The sequence below is a fragment of the Gavia stellata genome, chromosome 3 (genome assembly GCF_030936135.1).
Source record: "Gavia stellata isolate bGavSte3 chromosome 3, bGavSte3.hap2, whole genome shotgun sequence".
Classification (NCBI taxonomy): domain Eukaryota; kingdom Metazoa; phylum Chordata; class Aves; order Gaviiformes; family Gaviidae; genus Gavia; species Gavia stellata.
Window position 1 is genome coordinate 96,280,422 of NC_082596.1, and position 17,802 is coordinate 96,298,223.

Below are 17,802 nucleotides of genomic sequence, written 5' to 3' on the forward strand. Positions count from 1 at the left end.
ACTTCTTTTTTACTGTGAGGGTGGTCAAATGCTGGAATGGGCTGTGCAGGGAGGGTATAGAGTCGCCATCCTTGGAGATACTGAAAGGCCACCCACCTGGACATGGTCCTGGACAATCTGCTCTGGCTGACCCTGCTTGAGCAGGGGGGGTTTGGACTAAATGACCTCAAGAGGTGCCTTGCAAGCCAAACAATTCTGTGATTATGCTGACATGTACAAACTGTTTGCTGTCTATGTATTTGAAGCTTTGTTGTACTAAGTTATTTGAGCAGTCTTGATTAAGTATAGGAAACATGTTCAAGAGAATGTTTATCTTAAACTTGATGTGTTGGTTCTTAATGCATTGGTCATCTGGTTAAGTATTGTGCTTTTCCTTTTCCATCGGTGATTCATGGCAGGTGTCTGAAAGCATCAAACTATTTCAGATATCACACAGGATCTGCCTTGATCAGTAGTTGAAATCCATGATGCAGATAAAGGAATAGAGAAATTATAGGTGCTTGTATTCCTCTAAACTTTAAGTACTTCAGCAGTTTTCATTTTTCTGAAAATACTATTCTTTCTAGTGGGAATTTGCTGTAAACTAACCATTTTTAATATATATGTGTGTGTACACAGATATATGTGTATATATATACACATTTGTTTATATATGCATATATGTATAAATAAACACCTACATTTGTATGAAAAATGAAGTACTTAAAAAAGCATCCATGTGGAGTCCTGGCTGCAGTATTTTATACTGGGGGAGAAGCCCAACCATGTTGCTGGGGTTTTTCTCAGATGCATCTTGACAGACTGAAGTCCTCAGCTTCAGATGGGCTCTGTGAAAGCCACGTTTGTGAGCTGGTCACAGTGCATCACGGCTCCTTATCAAAGGGAAGTCCAGGGAGCTACCTCCAAATTCTGCCGGGTTGATTAGTATCACTTACTTCCAAACATGTACATGTGTGCACACAAATGCTTCCTTGAAGATTTGCTGTAATATTTGATCCTTTTGCCTTTATTTTCCAACATCGTGAATGTGTTTGGGTGCGATAGCTAGGGATAAGCAAAATTATTTAGCCTCACTGGTATCAGATTAATAGAAAATCCCATTGTGCAGGATGGTTTTTAGTAATCAATATGTTAGTAAACAATATGTTAGTGATCAATATGTTAGTAATCAATATTGCAGCTGAGACCCAGTAAGGCCTCTTCCATTCATATTTATGTTTATCTTGTTAGGTGGTCAATTAGTTCTATAGAATGCCTTCAGTGAGTTTAATTAGTCTAAATCACGGGAAGAAAAAGTTTATAATACATAGCTTTAAAAAACTGAGTATGATGAAAATATGTAAACGTGTAACTTTTTCATGTCGTGAGCTTTCCTTATGCCAAACTTTATTGTTTTCTATTTGCTGAAGCATTTAGAATTCATCTTTATTTTCTAAAAATTTAATAGCTCAGTGTAGACAGGATATGTTCCCAGCAGCTCTTTTCGGAGGTGTTTTCCGTTCTTCAATTAAAGAATATTAAAGGTATATATTTCTCCATGTTCAGAAAGGAAACAAAAAATCAAGGAAGGTTAGTTTAATTTGGACTTCACTGTCATAGGTTCCTAATCCCATACAACACTCTCTTCTTTTGCAGGACTCCGAGGAGGAAGACAGTGAGTTGGAGGCCATTAATAAGAAGCTGATAAGTCCACAAAGTTTTCAAAATTTCCGGCCTTACGTACCAGAGGAGTTTGCTGACTTCAGTGTTTACAATGCTAGCCTGGAGAACAGGGAATGGTTTTCTTCTAAATCAGACTTCATGAGTTCACGTGTTCTTGAGAAAGAGGTATCCCGCAGCCCCACCACTAGCAGTATTACTAGTGGCTACTTTTCCCACAGTGCCTCTAACGCTACTCTGTCTGACATGCTTGTTCCCTGTAGTGATAGCACAGACCAGCTAGCCAGTCACACAAAGGAGCTGGACTCTAATGATCCCTCAGGATCATCTCTTGCACATGATTTAAGGTCCTCTTCGAACAAGGAATGTCGGGAGTCGGAAAAGGAGTTAGTGAGAGAAAAGTTAACTGTGTTACCACTGAAAGAAAACAGTGCCTTAACAGGACAAGTACCACTGTCCCTCGATGCCACTGGAAGAGACTCTCAGCAGTTACCCAGAGCTGGATCATTTTCAGCTTTAAGTTCCTCGGATGGCAAAAATACCTGTGGTACAATTGAATTTTCAGCGCGTGAAACAACAGTTGAGCACACGATGGACATTCTGGAAGATCACTCCTTTACAGAATTCATGGGTGTCGAAGATGGAAAGGACTTTGACCATTCGGCAGCTCCGCAGTTGTGTTCCCTTGTGTCCTCTAATGGAGTGAGTGCCTCGGAGTTAGCCCGAGGCACTGACGAGGAGCAGAGCACGTGCGTGAGCCAGCTGGACTCTGCAGCAGCAGTCGGCGACCGGCTTGCAGACGCTGTGGAAAGCCCTTTGTGTTCTGTACTGGTAAAAGAGACTTCAGACCGTGAGAATTATCCTGACGCTTCCGTAGATGATTTTATTGGGAAGGACCACTTGGATGGTTCTGACTGCGAAGAAGGTGCTTCTGCAGATCAAGCCCATGTCTTGCCTAGCTGGGTGGCCGTGGGTGAACAAGTCTGTGTTGGAAGTAATAAGACGGGCACGGTGAGATACGTTGGAACGGTGGATTTTTCAGCTGGAATCTGGGTTGGAGTTGAACTAAATGTTCAGCTGGGTAAGACTAAATATGCTCTGGGTTATCCATGCAGTTAGCGTGACCTATTTTTAAAGTTAAACTACAAACATATGCTGTTCAATCTTGGAAATACCTCTAATTTCATACATGCTTGGAATCTGATACACCCAGTTCTAGGCTTCCTGTTTGTAGGAATACTTTGCTAAGGGTTAATTTTTAACTGTCTTAAAGCCCTGTTCTTCTTGCTTTATGCAGAATAATGCTTTTGCATGTTGTAGTAGTTCCCCTTGGTACCCATCTGTTTTTATAGATCAGAAAAACAAGCAAAGCCTAAAATTGGCAGGTTGGTTTGTTTTTTAAATCAACATGCATGTTCGTGAGCAGTACTAACAATGGACACAACTTGTCAAATAGGTTTGCTGTCTGTAGCTTTCAGAGATTCCCCACACACACACACTGGGGAAAGCGTAATTATAGAGCACAGGTTTTCTTTGTCTTCAATTCGATGGGGTCAGAAAAAGTCAATGCTCTGCAAGTGTTAAGAGATTCCCGCAGAAATGCTTCAGATCTTCTAAAAAGATGATGGTTTTAGTAGTTTAATAGATACTAACATTGATACTGGAAGTTTCTCTGACAGCTAAATTTAAGCTTTGTAAGCAGTTGGTTTTGAGGGTGGTTTATTTTGTAAAATGAACAAATGTTTGACTTTTTAAATCATTAGTTAACAAAGCAGTATTTTAAGAAATCACCTTTTTGGTCACAATTCAAGCTGTCCTTTCCAGGGTTTGTTCTACCTAGTGTGTGGTATGCATCTGGCTTCGTCACTCAGCATTAAAAATCTTGACTATTTAACAGATAGCCAAAGATATTCACAACTTCAAATTGCATGTGCTACCGAAAGTACCAAGAGTTAATTCTGTGCATTTATTTTAATCGAAGGGAAGCATGACGGAACTGTAAAAGGCAGAGAGTACTTCCACTGCAAACCACGACATGGTGTCTTTGTTCGTCCTGGGCGCCTCAGCAAAGCACCAGCTTCCGCAAGGAAATGGAGTAGCACTTCACGGTCTCAGGCATCTTCCACTTCAGAGAAACGGAAAAGTTCTGTGCTTCAAGGCTCATCATCCACTCCTAAAACAGGAGGAGAAGTCCTCTGCCATTCAGGAGATGCAGCAGCCTCTGCTTTTTCTAGGAAACAGGAAAACAGGAAATCTTGGATTAACTGAACTGCAGTATTTTTGCACTTACTACACGCATCACTGTATAGAAAACTTTATGGATTTTTGAAGCTATTGTACATTTTAATCTGTCAATACGGAATGTGTATTCTCTAGAGTCTTTGACTTAATTCTCTAATTTTTTTATAAATAATATATATATTATATATATATGAATGTGTATCTATAGTTTGTCTGCCTGTGGGCAGATACGGCTGCACACTAAAATACTGTTAAAGCTGATCTGTAGATAACTGAGGTACTGGACTATTTGTTACGCAACAACTTGGGAGATATATTTTAAACAACAAAAACTATTTTATTGTGGAAAAACCAGGATGTAAATCCGTATTTGGAAAAAAAAAAAAGCTACGGTTTGCTGTTCTTAACTACCAAAGAACTTGTTTTAGACTGACACGTTTGCTGTTTATATCTTTCTATTGTAAATGTTTTAACTGATAACTTGGTGCCATGTTTCTTTTAGTCACAGGGCACCATGCAGCCTTATGTTCCATGTTTAAGCACACTGAAATATCCAACTGCTTCGTATTTTTTGTCTTCCTAGAGGCCTGCCACTGTGCTGACTTGGCATTGGATGGAAATCACTCACAATGCCTGAAGCTATACGTCTGGCATTTCATATGTTAACATAAGCCAGCTGCGCAGTTCGACTGCAGAACCAGTATTACTGCAAGGGTGTGAGAGGACAACATTTTGGGGTTGGGGGGGGTGTTGGTTTTTTGGGTGTTGGGGGGAAGCAGGGAAACAAAGAAGCAGTAAATGGATCATGACTGCAAACTTTGCACTTGTTACTTGCTGGTTGTTATCAAGATGAAATAGAACCTGCTAAAGTAATTTTAATCTGTAAAGTTTATTTTAATAATGGGAATGATGGAGGGATTTATGTCTGGTGCTCATGAATTCCTAAGAAGGTTGTTCCACATGTAGATACTGTAGATGCCTGTACAAGTGTTCTGGATATTTGTAAAGTAACACGGTAAAAAAAGAGTGAAGTGAATGGCCTGCTGTATCTGTTCTTCTTTGTTTCTTAGCAAGTGAATGATTGCGATACCTGGGACCTTACTGAAAAGCTGCTGTTCTTTCTTTGATTGTTGTGTACAGTAAGCGGACTCTCGTATTTTACTATTTACTGTAAAGAACTGTAATTTATATACTGCCATACTGTATTTAATTGGTACAGACCTATTGTGTGTTAGAATACAGACTGTTTACTTGGGATTTAAAAAAAAAAACTGTTTTGCTTGTATTTGGTACAATTAGGTTTCATGGTCAAATAGTAAGCTGTTTCTAGCTGATGCTGCTCAGATGCAAAGCTCTTTGTAAAAATGCTGAAGGACGATATGATTGGAGTGGAAGACTGGGTGGTATTAACCTGTTCAACGCTGACTGGTTCATGCAGTGTTATGAGGAGAATAGCAGCCCCTGTGGATACACATTCCTCACCTGTTGCTTTCCCCTTGCTTCACAGGAGGGGGGGCAGAGCTGGGGAACTGCTGCCAGAGAACGAGAATGGCCTCATGTGGGTCAAGGGGAGACGGGACAAGTTCCTGGAAGAGAGACAAGACAGGCCCATTGCTAAATCTGTAAAAGCCTCAGCTGAGTACAACACAGTTGGCAGCTGGGAGGGTAATGTGCTGGAGTGGGGTGGGGTGAAGGGGGGAGTGGAGTTCAGTGTACTTGCCCTTGACATAGCTTTTAGTTCCTCTGAGACATGATTCTTATGTGTTAATTGATTTTGGTAAAATGAGTATCTTTGCAGAACATTTCATACTTGTGGTGTCCACCTAGAGTTGCTCTCGCTGCATTAATGATACTGCTGCTGGAGGAAATCACCATAATAGAAAAAATGCTTTATGCAGAAGTATTTTATCAGGCACAGATTATCCTAGAACACTGCCAGGTACCTACACCCAACGCCACGGTCTTCAAGTTAATTTTAGATGTCACTTTAATCTTTTTATAATGCTTCTTAGAAAATACACGCTCATATGTGTGTCCGTGCGCACATTTGCCTAAATACATTTGTCCAAGGCCACTACAATTTTGTAAGCTAATGTGGCCATTTTCTTATGGCAAAGATGCAGTATTTACACCAGGTTAGCATCAGCTGAACTAGGCTTTTCATGGTTTCAGACCTTTGAGAATACAGAATGCATGATTGCTTAAGATAATCACCGGAATAATTTTGTTTCTTGGGGTATACAATCTATACATGCCAGAGAAACTTAAACAAGCCAACCTACTTAGTGCTGTATGCATTTTGCATAACCTGTGCTACCCTGACTTCTGTTATTATTGAAGGACCTGTACTTTTGCAAACCTTGCATGTTCACATGCCCTGCCCTGGGTTAATTTAAAAGTTAGAAGGAGCGTATCTAATGAGTGCAATGAGGTAACATGAAAATTGAAGGATTTTAGTTGATGTGCTTCTCTAAACTGGTACGTAAACAGAGAGGCGCTTTTTCTGTTAGTAAAGTTAGACTAGTAGTTTGCTCTCTTGAACTTTGTAATCAGTGGAAGGAAACTGTGGTGATAGTCCAACTGCATATTGCTTTTCACTGTTGGTTTTTTTCTTAACATTACCTTAACCAGCATCTAAAATACGCTGCCTAGTAAGCAGGATGTACAATCCCTACTACGACCTTGATTTAAAAAACCAAACCACCGTCAATCATGATCCTGCACCCATCCCTCCTTCGTCTGAGCTGCCAGAACAAACCTGTCATCTCGGTGCTTTCCCCAGTCCGGATAGAATTAACCTGATCTTGGACCATCAGGACAGTTGTGCTGTTGAATGAGATCACGCCGGCCTTTATCTTTTTTCCCTGAATGTATTAGGTGGTGTTTTTTCAAGCGTACAGGCCTTTTTGGAGACTCAGCCGGGGTGCTCGGAGAACAGCCGGTGCGGTCCAGCAAGCAGAAGCCCCCCCGTTTCATCAGTTCTGGGGTGTTCCCCCACAAAAGGCTTCCTTCCCTTCGCGGCTGGCGGCGGAATATTACCTGCTGTTGTGATGTGAGTAACAGAAGTGCCATGAAGCAGTGTCATGGATGAAACATGGGCTGCAAGCCCCTGGGAGCAACCTCTGCCTGTTCTTCCCCCCCCTTCCCTCAGGCAGCTCCCTCCCCGTGACGGGTCAGAGGCGGGAGCCGCTCCCCGCCCTGGTCAGCGGCTGATCTCGGGCTCCATCCATCCCCTCCCTGCCTTAACGCCGCCGGCAGCCCCCCTCCCGAGGGCGGGAGCTCCGCCAGCCCTCAGCGAAAGGCGAGGCCGGGGCGGAGCGATGTGAGGCCCGGCCCCGTCGCAAGGCCGGGGCGGGACGTGCGGCGCCGCACGCCTGGGCCTCAGCACCGCACAGCCGCCACCGTCGCCGGTTCCCGCCGCTGAGGTAAGTACCCCCGGCGGGGCGCGAAGCCGGGGCTTCCCCCGGGGGGCCGGGAACCGCGCGGGCGGACGGAGCCGCGCCGAGGGGGAGGCGGCGGCCGCGGCCGCCGCCTCCCCCTCGGCGCGGCTCCGTCCGCCCGCGCGGTTCCCCGTCGCCCTTCACGCAGGCGGGCAGCTGCACGTAGGCTCGCCGCCCGCCGGGGCTGGTGCCGCAGCTTCGTCCCGGGGGCGAACCCTGCTCAGGAAGGCGACTTTTGGGGTTTGCTTCTTCCCCTCCTCGAAATCCCGACAGTCGTATCCCGCGAGTGGCTTTTGCGTGAGGCGGCAAAATGGAAAAGCACCGTCGTTTCCTGCCTTGGCGAATGGATTTAAGGGCTCGGCACTCAGCTGGAAGCAAAACCAGACAAAAGCGGTCATCCCCTTTCGGGGAGGCCTCGGGTTTGAGGTGTCCGTGTTTTGCAGTGCAGGGGGGAAACCGAAGGTGTGGGAGAAACCCGTCCATAACGTTCGTACCTGGTTCCTTACGGAGAATTCCTTACCGGGAGCTTGCAGAAATACACTCCCTCAACGGGCCGCTTGCCTTTCATTTATTTCTTCTCAGGTAACATACTTCCGAGAGGTGCTGATGAGTCTCTTCCAACTTACCGCTAGAAGGTTGGTTTCCCAAGCGTATTGTGGATTTAAGGCTTCTTCCTCAAAGAAACAGAAGTTTTGCTTGGAAATGGCTCGTCCTAGTTCAAGTAAGACATCTTATTTGTTTGCTTTAGTACCCCGCACAGATTTTTACGCTAGATTTGAAATTCTAGAAGGTTTTGTGTAATAGGTGGAATCTATAGTTTAATTCAAAACGTTTAGAAGAGCATGAAGTTGATTTTTTTATAGGAGGAATCTATAGTTTAATTCAAAACGTTTAGAAGAGCGTGAAGTTGATTTTTTTTTTTCCCCCCAGCTGCTAAAATTTATCCCCTATGTCCGTATTGCGTGTAGTTCCAAAAACCCTCGCGTAGTTGTCATCAGCGTGATTGCCTGGTGACGTGTTTTTAGTATTTATAATTTAGTATTTATAATTTACGCACATAAACATATGCTAGTTAATTGCATTGCCTTTTCGTAACCCTAATGGTAATAAAACTCACTCCTCATTTCGCCGTACAAGAATTACGGAGGGCCTCAAGCGTTTGTAACAACGCAGGAGCAGGGGATTGGGTAACCCCAGGAGCCCTGTTCAGTCTAATAGTAGTAAATATCCTCTTTTTGTTTGTTGGGGGGTTTTTTGGTTTTGTTTTTTAATTTGAGGATGCGCCTTAACTTGAAAACCACGCACAGAGCTTCACAGGTAGGATAGTAAAACAGCGAACAGTTGGGTAGCCAAGGTGCACTTGCTTCTCTGCCGTCTTGGGCATCAGCGTTTGGCTGCCGTCAGTGGCTGGAGGCTGGACTAGGAGAACTTTTGGCCTGATCTTTACACGTTCGAGGGCTTGTGAGGTTTGGTTTACAACAGCAGACGGGGCATCAGAACGGTAGCGTTCTCTGCCCAGTTCTACGGCACTCGTGCTGTGCGTCTTGGGACTTCTCCAGTGACTGTCTCTCCTTATAAAAACTTCCCTACCTTTGGTTAAAAAAAACCCAAAAACAAACCACATAGTAAATTGTGAAGATTAGGGCTGTGATCAGCAGCTCGGAGTTCAGCTGGAGGCCAGTCACTAGTGGCATAGTGTAGGAGTCAACGCTGGGGCCAATATTGTTTAACACCTTTATTGGTGATCTGGATGATGGGGCAGTGTACCCTCAGCAAGTTTCTAGGTGACACAAATCTGTGAGGAGTGGCTGATGTGCCAGAGGGCCGTGCTGCCATCCAGAGGGACCTGGGGACATGGGCTGAGAGGAACCCCATGAAGTTCAGTGAACGGAAACGCCAAGTCCTGCCCCTGGGGAGGAAGAGCCCCAGGCACCAGGACAGGCTGGGGCCAACCCGCTGGAAAGGCCCCGGTGTCCTGGCGGACACCAAGTTGGCCGCGAGCCAGCGATGAGCCCTCGTGGCAAAGGCGGCCAGCAGCCTCCTGGGCTGCACTCGGCAGAGCATCCCCAGCGGGGCGAGGGAGGTGATCCTTCCCCTCTGCTCAGCCCTGGTGAGACGCACCGGGAGTGCTGGGTCCTGGGCTGGGCTCCCCAGTACAGGAGAGACAAGGAGCTACTGGAGAGAGGCCAGCAAAGGGCCACAGAGGTGACTAAAGATTTGGAGCGTCTGACACACGAGGAGAGGCTGGGAGAGCTGGGACTGTTCAGCCTGGAGAAGACCAGGCTCAGGGGCATCTTATGCATAAGAATACCTGATGGGAGGGAATGAAGACAAGGCGGACTCTTCTCAGTAATGCCCAGTGACAGGACATGAGACAAATTAAAGCCTACGAGATTCCATCTGAACACAAGAAAACATTTTTTTACTGTGAGGGTGGTCAGACAGTGGAATGGGCTGTGCAGAGAGGTGGTGGAGTCTCCATCCTTGGAGATACTGAAAAGCCACCCAACTGGACGTGGTCCTGGACAATCTGCTCTGGCTGACCCTGCTTGAGCCGGGGGTTTGGACTAGGTGATCTCCAGAGGTCCCTTCCCACCTCAGCCATTCTGTGATTCTAAAATACATTGCTTTACAATTAATACCTGAGGTAAACTGGAAGAGATTTTTTTTTTTGTTTCTCTGTAGCTAACCTGATCCTTTTTAATCTTGTTTTGACTCTCAGAAAAACGCAAAGGAAATTTCTCATCTTTTTCCCAAGTTACTTTACCATGCAGGGAAAAATGGAGGGAATATACATTCAAAAATAGAAAATAAAATTGCAAACCTAGAAAATGGGCAAGATGCCTCAGAAGGAAATGCATTTTCCCAAACTACCTTAATTTTGAAGGCAATACTTGTAACTAAAAGTAATTTTCTTTCATCTCAGGATCTTACCTTACGATTAGGAAGCAAACCGTTCCTGCATGGTGGTGGCAACAGTTGTTATCAAGGTAGCATCTAGTGTGGGGTTTTAGTTTAAGGCTCTTTCACATATTGAGTACATTCATAGTTTAACACATGTTGCCCTACTGAGCTTGCTTACATGCATTTTTTGAGGATCTCCAGGAATTGCCCTTCAAATTCCAATATACAGAAACTCAGAAACAAATCAGTATTCTGAAATTAAAGTCATAGGAGGTGTATGTGGAAGCCATTTCTGGATGCATAAGTTTGCCAGCGCTGTCTGTATGGCCTCTTATATGAAAGTATAAATGTTTGAACAGCTGTTTGTTCTTCCTCCCCACGCATAGATATGGCTGATTTTCGAGAAGTGTTTGCCAAAGCGAAGCATATAGCCATTATCACAGGAGCCGGTGTTAGTGCGGAGAGTGGAGTTCCTACTTTCAGAGGGGCCGGAGGTTTCTGGAGAAAGTGGCAAGCCCAGGTACGTACTGGTGGCACGTGTCCGTTCAGGTGTGCTTCTCTATCCCTCAGGAAAGTGAGCATGAAGGGTGGGAAGAAGCTGGGTACCTTAGAGGGTGGAAGCGCTCCCACAGCGGTACGGCGGGGACAGAGCTCTCCCTACAGCCGCGTCTGCAGCTTTTCCCCGCGCCAGGGAGGTCTGCTTTGTGCAGCCGCAACTTCTTTTCTGTCGTTTGGTTTATCAGTTGTTTGGGAAAAACAATATTCTTGCAGACAGCTCTGGGTCTTTCTGCTGTCCTTGTTGTCTGGCTGCCTTGCAGCTTAGCTGTTTGCTCATCTTTTGATACCCTCGCTGTTTTCCTATCTCATGGGGCTTTTCCTGTTTTAAACTCTTAACAACCTTTTACCAAAATAACAAAGGGCAGAACCGATGATACGGACTCATCGTTTTCTTTTACTCTTGGTTTCTCCTAACACTCTTTAAAAACGTTTTAGGACTTCTTTTTCGGTTTGGGGGCAGGGTTCCTCACAGTCTTTAGCTCTCCCACAAGCTCTGTCTCTCCTGCTGGTGTGATCTTGCCAGCGTTGGGAGCCACTGGGGTGGGAGAGGAGGTGGAAGTAGACATGGCGGGGGTGGACTGGTACAGCGGCGAGCACCAAAATGTGTGAGTTGTATAGATGCCTTGTGAGTCTGATCCTGCACGGTGCTGCAGATGTTTCATGTAACCGTTACTCTGTCAGTAGCTGCTACCCCAAATGCTGCAATCACGTTTGCTTTCTTTATGGTTTTTAATCACAGCATTCATGAAAGATTTGATGAAGTTAGAAAGGGGTCAGAGAGATGAGATTTTCAAGATGGTTTGAATCTAAAGATGCGTTTTTTCTTTCAGTGACTATCAATTCAAATAAAGCATGCGTGTCTATAAATGCCTGGTCCTTCTACATCAGAAAGCTTGCATTCAGCATTTTTGTATCAGTAGAATTGGGCATTGAAGCATTAGACTGAACTACTCTTCATTTTTAAAAAAGATAAGGCAAAATTAAAATTAGCATGAAAAGTATAGGTTAGATTTTACCGGCACACAAAAGACACAACATTAGACTTTGGTTTTGACAATGCCTGTAATTTGGCTTCTGTTACACTTAAATTAAGGCAGAAAAGAAATCGCTAGCAAAGGAAATATATCCACACGATTCTGAGTTTTATGACTCCTGTGGGAAAAGAGAGTTTTGAATGCCAAAAATCCTGTGCATTGAAATATCTCATCTTTGTGCTGTACTAAACTCCTAACAGTTTGGTAGGGCAGCACAGAGTAAGGTCCGAGTGTACTATGTAAAACCATGTACCGCGCTATTGGTATCAGTTATTTCCTCATTTGGTAAGATACTTTGACTTGTCACCCTCGTAAGGGCTATTGAACTATATTCTTGCATCTGGTTATAAATAATCTGCTGTTGATTATCTTGTTAGGCTGGTAGCAGTGTAAATGGCAGTAGCCTAGCAGGCTTCATCTGGGAGGGGGAATTTTCTTGCCCTTTTGTTGGTAGAATGAACTGTTCCATCTTTTCCCAGGAGCTGGCTACTCCAGAGGCTTTTGCACGAAACCCTTCTCGTGTGTGGGAATTCTACCATTACCGCCGGGAGGTGATGTTGAGTAAACATCCAAATCCTGCGCATATCGCCATTGCAGAGTGCGAAAAGCGACTGAGCAAGCAAGGAAGGAGCGTTGTGGTCATTACTCAGAATATTGATGAACTACACAGAAAGGCAGGCACAAAGCACCTCTTAGAAATTCATGGTAAGAATCAGCTTACCTGTCTGCTACAGGCCAGCAAACATGGTGGGGGAGAAGAGAAAGCAGGAGAAATATTGGGAGAAAAGAACGTTACCTTTAAAATAAAAGCTTGCATGAAGTTATTTACAGCATCACCCTGCTTGCTTTTGGAAGTTGTTTCAGGTACTTCATAGCCTCTCTTTATTTCTCATCTTTCTATTTTAATGGATTCTGACAGTACACATGAACTGGTTCTCCCTTCCCGCTTGCTCAGTTTTGCCTCAGATCCACTTGAATACATGTGGATAGTGACACTTGGCTGATTTCGCTTAGAAAAGGGGAAAAGAATCTGTCAGGACTTCCACTGTGTGGTAGTGGTGGTGCCGCACCAGTACTGCCACCAGTAAAAGGTGTGTTGGCAAGACTGGTCTCACCAGTCCTGGTGCTTTCCCTCTGTCCTGTCCTGTCTTTCAGAGGCCCACCTGTGCCGTCCTTGGCTACAGCAGGAAGAAGGGGCTGGAAATGGCTGAGATTCCCTTGCCTTTCTCTCCTACACCCCGTGGCACTCCCTCTCTCTTCCCTGTAGTTAGCAGCATTACTCGCTCCCGCCCTCTCTCCCGCAAAGTGCCAGAGGAGCACAAGGCAGGTGCAGCGTGCAGGGGTCAGAGGGGCTTTTGGATTTGAGGAAATACATTACGGGGGTGGAGAGAATGAGGGTGAGGAGGCCCTTCTCCATCCTCTGAGGTGCCTTCACCCCTCAGACCCTGCCGCAGAGTGGAAGTCTCCCAGGACAAAGTCCCGTCCTGGTCCTCCAGCACTGTGATGCTTCTTAACTTAAGTATGATGAAAGGTTTAAATGGGATTTCCCACCGCTATTTTGTGATCTGGACACAGGAAGCCTGCACAAATAGTTTTGCAGTTGTGGATCCAAGGGTAAAGCCTTGGGTATAGTTTAATTTTGATTATCCTTATTCTTTACAAAATAGAAACAATTTTAAACTCTTGGTAATAGTGCACATCTCTACAGCACGTTACTAACTCTACAAAAGTTTTGGAGTTGGGGAGTTTGTATAAAACAAAATAGCATTAACCAGCATATGGGGGGTTTTTTAGAAAATGTTTCTGGTTTAAGGGAAGAAACAATAAGCAGAAATCGTCTCCCTCAGTGGTATTTTAAATAATGATTCTCTTCTGAAATACTGTTACGAGGCTATGTATGACTCATGTCATGAGGTAGAACAAGGTGATAAATCATAGTTTAGAGGGACTGTTGCTGTAGTTCACTGCAGCTGTTCAGCTGAAAGGGCTGCGTCTGTCTTTCCTGGCCCCGGTCAGTGCTGAACTATGGTGCTGGTCACCTCGGGTGGCTGAACAAAAGCGTGTGTGTAAATAGCATTTCATTCATAACGCTGCTGGGTTTCAATAATTGGCTGTGACGTTCCTGCAGTAAGTCACCCACAAGGTATAGCCTTCAAAGTCCAATAAAGGCCGTCCGGATAAACACAACCACTTGTTTGTACAGCCATGCCTCAGAGCAATTGCTTGATCCCTGATGTTTTCTCTTTGTGCGTTTCAGGTAGTCTATTTAAAACTCGATGCACCAACTGTGGAAACGTGGCTGCGAATTACAAGAGTCCAATCTGCCCTGCGCTGGCCGGGAAAGGGTAATATGTCTGCCTTGTAAACTCGCTGTATTTTCTGCATTGTCTGCTGTCCAGCAGAAAAGCAGCCATTTTAGGAGCATACAGGAGTTTCAGCCAACCATGCCATTTTCCTTTAGTAGTATTAATGCTTAAATTTTACACAACTGTTTTGAAACATGAGTATATTGTTTGGTAACTTCAGTGAGAGCCCATGATACCATAAGTCCTGTGAATGAGTAACTGTTAACCTCTAAGTTAGCACAACATTATATATGTTTTAATTAGACCAATTTCAGGTGGTCTGAAACTCTCATATTGGACATGAACTAATTGTACTGTGAACATGTGTTCACTCCCATCCTCTTCAGCTTCCAGCTTTTTTATTAAATCAGATGCTTATTCCTTAAGTTGGACTGTCATCACTTGATACATGGATTGTCCTCTTCTGCACCTCTTGAGCCCCTAGTAGCTTTTGTCCTTCAACTCATCAATAAGATTCTCGTGATTCCAGGTCTCCAAATACAGCTGTGTGAAACAATCAGGAGGGAAGCATCAGTTCCCAGGATTTCTGCAACTTAAGTTGCAGAAGCCACCTTCGGTCTCCTTTTTCTAGCCATCCTCTTTCTTTCACCATTAAAAATAAGGGGGGGGGGGGGGGGGGGGGAGGGCGGGGTGTGACTCGGACATATGCTCATAGATTTTTCAGGGTTTGCATTTCACCAGATCTTTAGATAGCTACATCAATATTTGTTATGCCTGTGACAGACTTTGACCAGCTTATTACAGCTGCTTAGCTCTGGGATAATTCTGGACAAATGCCTGCCTGCTCTCTGCGTGTGGTATTTTAGGGTTGAAGTTGGGTGAAGTTGCAAAGATTCCTTGATTGGAGAGTGTGCTTTAGAGAATACTAAGTAAGTTTTTATTAATATATAAAGTGCACTTTGTTTCTATGATTGAATACGTATTTCAATTTTGTAACTTCAGGGCTCCAGATCCTGAAACAGAAGACGCCACGATTCCTGTTGAAGACCTTCCTCAGTACGTATATGCACAGCCTTGATTTTTGCTGTTACCTCTTCATACTTTGTGCATCTCAAAGGCTTATATTAGTTTTGGAAGGACACGGAAACATTCTACAGGAGAAAAAGATGTGGGACTTTGCCCCAGAGAACTGAGTCTAAATCTAGATCTAATGTTACGGGGGACAGCAGACAACAGGAGTGTGTACTAGAAGTTTACCATGATGCTAAAGGGATTGCACACTTGTGTGCTTGAGCATCAGGCTGACACATGCCTAAATTCATGGGTTTCGTAGTAAGTGAAGTAGTAGTGGAATTGCCATAAGAAACTAAGTAAGTGCTACACAGTAAATGTTTTGTTACTTTGCAGGTGGTACCTCCTGTTAGTCTGTAATCCTGCACTGGGGTACAGCCACTGTGTAGTCCCTTGCAGGCATTAAACATGCCATGGTGCTTTTTTATAAGGGCTGAAGCTTTTGCCTTATCTAGTTGAAGATGCCAGAAGCCACTGTATTTTTCATCTGGTTCCTCAGGAAAAGAGGCTAACGCGATGCTTCTTTCAGTTCACTTACTCCTTAAAAATCTGTTGGCCAGTTTCTGTTAAAAGTTGATGGAGGCCGAGGTCTGTAGCACAAACTACGTTTTTAAGTTTCATGCGTTTCAGGAGCTGAGTAAGGGGAAGACACGATTAAGTATCTATCTGAGTTGAACAATCGTTCAGCAACCCGTTCTGTGTGGCCAGGCAGCACGTCTGTACTTCCAACATGCGTGTAGCAGGGCATCAGCTGCCTTCTGTCCAGCACACGTTAAGGAGGGTGTGGGGAGGGCTGTGAAAGAGAAAGGAGAGGGCAGTTAAGACATGTCGAAATGAGAATGAAAACTGCTTTGCCGTTTTGCAGGTTGAAACGTCCACGTCAGCAGCGTAACGCTGTCCCTTTGTGATTTTTAAACAGGTGTGAGGAGGACGGCTGCAATGGGCTCCTCCGTCCCCACGTTGTGTGGTTTGGTGAAACCCTGGATCCCGACATTCTCACAGAGGTTGAGAAGGAGCTTGAGATATGCGACCTCTGCTTGGTAGTGAGTGCCACTTTTGTTACCTAGCCTCTTCACCCGCAGGGAAGCCATGCTAAAAGCCCCTGAGGGACTCTCTACTGTCAAGTGTAAAACATTAAAAGACCGTGAACTTCCAAAATTCACGTCTGCTACTCAGAAGTTAACAGGTTCGGCACGTGTGCATCTTGCTCAGCTGGCATCTGCAGTCTGCATTTAGTATACACAGATGCTAGAGGTTCAAGTTAGCTAATACTTGAATTTCTCAAACAGTGAAAAACAGGATTATTTTGATGCTCAGTTAAAAAAAAAGTTACAAAATGTTGTAAGAATGTAGCTAGCTGTTACCATGTGCTGCTTTTTTTCTGAGGTTGTTTACGTGCCGTGTAGGTTTCACATTGCCGGCCAAAACATTTGCTCAGAATATTGTGTACCCTTCAGAAAATAATCTCAAGTAACTGAAGGGACGTCTTGTGGGTTTTTTTCCTGCAAGCAAGGTCTGCCATTTTGGTTGTGGGATTTTTTTGTTCATCTACAGTTACAATCCCCAAACAGGCTTCTTTGGGTTGTTGAATCAGAGAAACAATTCCCGATTCTTACGCTGTGTTAAACAGCTACACATATTTAACGTAGCATCGCATACGCTAAGTATAGATACTGATTGGGTTTCATTTCTGTAGGGATCTTCCATGCTTTAGTGGTTTTGCAGATGCAGTGTTCGGAGAAGGGTCCTTACCTTGGGGGTTGGTTTGGTTGTGTCCATTTAACTACTGGCCTGCTACACTCGTGATCTTTCGCCCCATCCCTGCAGGTCGGGACCTCCTCCGTGGTGTATCCTGCTGCGATGTTTGCCCCTCAGGTATCTGCCAGAGGAGTGCCAGTTGCAGAATTTAACATGGAAGCCACTCCTGCTACAAACAGATTCAGGTAAAGCTGTTCAGTCTTAAACTAGCAACCTTTAGTCCCCTCCACCTTCATTGTCTTTTCCACTGAATTGCCGAAATGCCTAGAAACTTTTTTAGCACGCATTATCTAGTTTCTTCCCCGCTGCTTAAGAAATGCCATTTTCTTCCAACAAGTAAGAAAAGACGACTCTTCTTTCTTGGTGGAACTAACCTGCCCTGAGGACACAACTGGGCCTTCCCCAGTGTGAGGCTGGGGCCTGTCCCTGGGCGGCCTGAAGCCCCCCCCAGGGACAGGCTTCACTCCCTACCTGCGCGGCAGACGCACTCGGGCGCTGTCACAAAGAGTCGTGGTGCGCCGGTCCTTGCCCGCCCCTCCACCCGGCTGCTTCCTTCCAGGTTCCACTTCCCGGGCCCCTGCGGGACGACTCTGCCGCCGGCGCTGGCCCGCCACCGGACGGAGATCATCTCCTGAGCACCTCGGAGCGGCCGGCGGGGAAGCGCCGCAGCCCGGCGGGGGCACGGGGGGCTGGGGTGGGCGAGAGGAGGCGGCGGGTCTCGCCGGACTGCCCCCTCCCCTGCTCCCCGCGGCAATAAACGGGCGGCGGGGGCCCGGGGCGGGCGGCTCGGGCCCCGCCGCCGCTGCCGGCCCAGGCCGCCGCTCTCCGGGC

The 17,802-nt window shown here is 45.4% G+C and overlaps 2 protein-coding genes across 2 annotated transcripts in view; both read left to right on the plus strand.

Moving 5' to 3' along the window:
• Positions 1-4,619, plus strand: part of KIF13A (kinesin family member 13A) — a 116,857-nt gene extending 112,238 nt beyond the window's left edge. Inside the window, exons 39-40 of the mRNA XM_059815868.1 lie at positions 1,636-2,740; positions 3,641-4,619. Coding sequence (XP_059671851.1) covers positions 1,636-2,740; positions 3,641-3,927 — 1,392 coding nt within the window. The 3' untranslated portion in view covers positions 3,928-4,619. The remainder of the gene's footprint in view (positions 1-1,635; positions 2,741-3,640) is intronic.
• A 2,653-nt stretch (positions 4,620-7,272) lies between these two features.
• On the plus strand, positions 7,273-17,626 carry SIRT5 (sirtuin 5). The gene is made up of 9 exons (XM_059836276.1): positions 7,273-7,325; positions 7,923-8,061; positions 10,631-10,764; positions 12,316-12,541; positions 14,094-14,181; positions 15,145-15,198; positions 16,133-16,256; positions 17,041-17,156; positions 17,531-17,626. The coding sequence occupies exons 2-9, from the start codon at positions 7,947-7,949 to the stop codon at positions 17,604-17,606; spliced, it is 933 nt and encodes a 310-aa protein (XP_059692259.1). The 5' UTR covers positions 7,273-7,325; positions 7,923-7,946; the 3' UTR covers positions 17,607-17,626.
• The last annotated feature ends 176 nt before the right edge of the window (positions 17,627-17,802 follow it).